Raw genomic sequence first — 2,959 nt, forward strand, 5'->3', positions numbered from 1 at the left:
TGTGTGTGTGCGTGTGTGTGTGTGTGTGCGTGTGCGTGTGTGTGTGTGTGTGTGTGTGTGTGTGTGTTAGTGTGAACGTGTGAGGGTGTTTGTGTAACTGTGTAAGCGTGCGAGAGTGCACATAATTATTGTGTGAGTGAACACAAGAACGGTTTTTAAACTAAATACATACAGAGAACGGTTGATCAAACAGACATGAAGATAAAATATCAACTCTAAACTAAATTAAACTAACACAACCAGCTCCCCACAACAAACTTTCCTTACCCGCAGATATGAGCGAATCCGGTCAGTAGACATTTCCCAAACATGTTTTTAAACTCATGAAAGCGGCTTCCATCAACCAGACGAGCAATTATCTGAAAAAAAACCAACAACAGTGAGTTGTGACTTTTAACGACTTCTCGTACAACTACAGCAAAAAGTCAAAACACTTTTTACTCTTCCATAGTACACCATATTGGAGAGACAGAAAAAAAAGAATGGATCCATGGAGAGAAAAAATTTTCATCAGTCATTATCTCTGTGATCGGGACAAACTGGCTTGAACAAAGACATGAAGACATTGTCTGTGTCTCCATCGTACAGATAGCTCTATATCATTTTCACCCTTAAAGTCCGGACATCCTGAGTCTACAGACCTTTACTTTCAATCTTCCGGGGAAAAAAAGATATATATCCTCCAAGTAGAAAGAAAAATTATAATTCCAACGTTTTTACTTACCCTGTTAAGCAAAGTTATTGAAGTCAGAAGAGCAATACTTATCAGTAACTGTAACCTTCTTTGACAGGGTCAGCACATACAAATTGTTGGCGCACTTTCTTTTTTTTTTTTTCAAATGTAGCTATTTTTACATCCCCATTAACACAATGTAGATCATACTTCTTTTCCTTTTGACAGAATAATAATGGGGTAATAATGGTTGAAAAGCACACAGAGCAAGCTGTAGAGCATGGATATGCGCTATATAAATGCAATTAATATTATTATTATTATTATTATTATTATTATTATTACAACAACATAAAAAAAGAAAAAAAACTCACAGGAAGCACGTCCATCTCATGATGAGAATCTGGGGTGGGGATGATACAAGGAATTTCATCAGCGTTGTACAAAGGCTCGTCAAAATCTGGGACGTCAAGGTCATTGTTGCACTTGACGTTGAGACAGGAGATGATGTCACGGCCAATCTCAAAAGCCTCAGGCTCACTTGACGCAAAGTAATCCGTACAGCCACTGGTCCTGTTGAAGACATGAAGAAGGTGTCATGTTTTTAGGTTTATTTTCATTAATTTGACAGGGTCGGTAACACTCAGATAGCTTCAAAATCTGTTCTCTTTATGTAAGGAGAGTGGGAAAGGGGTTTTTGTCTCTAGGGGGAGCTAGAATTGGCGGCAAAAGCTAGAGAAAAAATGAATTCATTAAATAATCAAATGCTAAAAAAATACATCAAATTATTGTTATTAACATTCTCTTATTATTTCATCATAGTGTCATTGTACTTACTTACTCACATTCTCATTGTCAATGATTGTCTGACTTGAATAAGATCATTAATAAGGCAACCAAAAAAGAACATGTGAAAAAAAAAAAGACAACAAAAATAAGATAGTGTCACCTTCAACAAAATGGTCAAGCCTGAGATACCAGAAAGAAAAAAAAAATGTTGTGAAATACAATGTGACAAAAAAAAAAGATAGCACTATAGCTAAATCCCCGATCAAGAGCAAGCTCTATGCGCTTCAAAATCCATACTAATACCCCAGCAGACCTGAGAGCATTCTGAAACAACCTCAACTTCCTGGGAAGCATACAGTGCAAGCAGCCATTTAAAGGCGCTAAAACACTAACATACTAACAAGATCTTTCGCTTTCTATAGCCGGGTACCCATTCTCACCTGGGTGAAGTGAGGAAAATTCGTGCAGAGTGCTTTTCCCAAGTACACAATATCGGGCCCATGGCTCGAACTCCAGAACACGCAACCTCACGATTACCAGTCCAGTAGCCTAACCACAAGGCCACTGACGCCACAAAAAGCGCACTGAAAGAGTTGAGCACTATATGACATCTCTCTACACATCAGCCAAATTGCTCACCCGCAATGAACTGTTGCTCCTCCCAAGTCCTCCGATGAGACAATCTCTCCCAGCGCGGCCTGAACCAGTGGAGGTCCGCCCAGATACAGCGAACCAATCTTGTGCACAATAACTGCTTCATCGGCCATTGTGGGAATATACGCCCCGCCAGCTGTGCAACTGCCACAAACAATGGCTATTTGAGGAATCCCTTCAGAACCTGCCACAGCCTCGTTGTAAAATGTAGCGCCGCCATTGTTGAATAAATCGGCCTTTGTAAAAGAAACAGAAAGTCATAATCAAGGCTGTTAACTTGCAACATAAGAAGAGAGGAGAGGAGATGGGATGAGATAAGATGAGATGAAATTAGAAGAAATGAGATGAAATATATTTTAGAAAATAATCACAGGGGAAATAATGGATATTAGAGGAATAGAGGACGAACATCAGATATGGGTGGGACTTCAGACAGGAGTGTGGAATCAGATACCAGTGACTAACAAAATATATAACTGGAAAATATGTCAATCTTTCTACAAGTGGTTCGAGCAAGGGTAACCTCTTTCTCTCATAAGTTTACTTCATACTATGAATGCATACAAGCATATATGACCATGTCTGTGTTGTAGTGGGTAGGAGCTTCACTTGGCATGCAGGTAATATTTATCTAATATCTCAGTTCTTCTGCTGGGATATTGTTTCCCTCTCTGCCTGGGCTGGCTCTGACAGGTATGGTTGAATGCCCTCTTCTGAAATGGTCTAAATTGTGTCGATGGGGGTGTAGAACATACATTTTTTTTTTCTTTAAATGTGTATTTGAGTGGGAGTGTGTGTGTGTGTGTGTGTGCCTGTGTATGTGTGTGTGTGTGTGTGTGTGTG

At 39.5% G+C, this 2,959-nt stretch overlaps 1 protein-coding gene across 1 annotated transcript in view; it reads right to left on the minus strand.

Moving 5' to 3' along the window:
* The window catches only part of LOC101853316 (methylcrotonoyl-CoA carboxylase beta chain, mitochondrial), a gene marked incomplete in the record, with an annotated part of 10,836 nt that overhangs the window by 4,558 nt on the left and 3,319 nt on the right, over positions 1–2,959 (minus strand). Inside the window, 3 exon segments of the mRNA XM_013082569.2 lie at positions 268–359; positions 1,048–1,246; positions 2,102–2,352. Coding sequence (XP_012938023.1) covers positions 268–359; positions 1,048–1,246; positions 2,102–2,352 — 542 coding nt within the window.

This window comes from Aplysia californica, unplaced genomic scaffold, assembly GCF_000002075.1.
Source record: "Aplysia californica isolate F4 #8 unplaced genomic scaffold, AplCal3.0 scaffold00181, whole genome shotgun sequence".
Classification (NCBI taxonomy): domain Eukaryota; kingdom Metazoa; phylum Mollusca; class Gastropoda; order Aplysiida; family Aplysiidae; genus Aplysia; species Aplysia californica.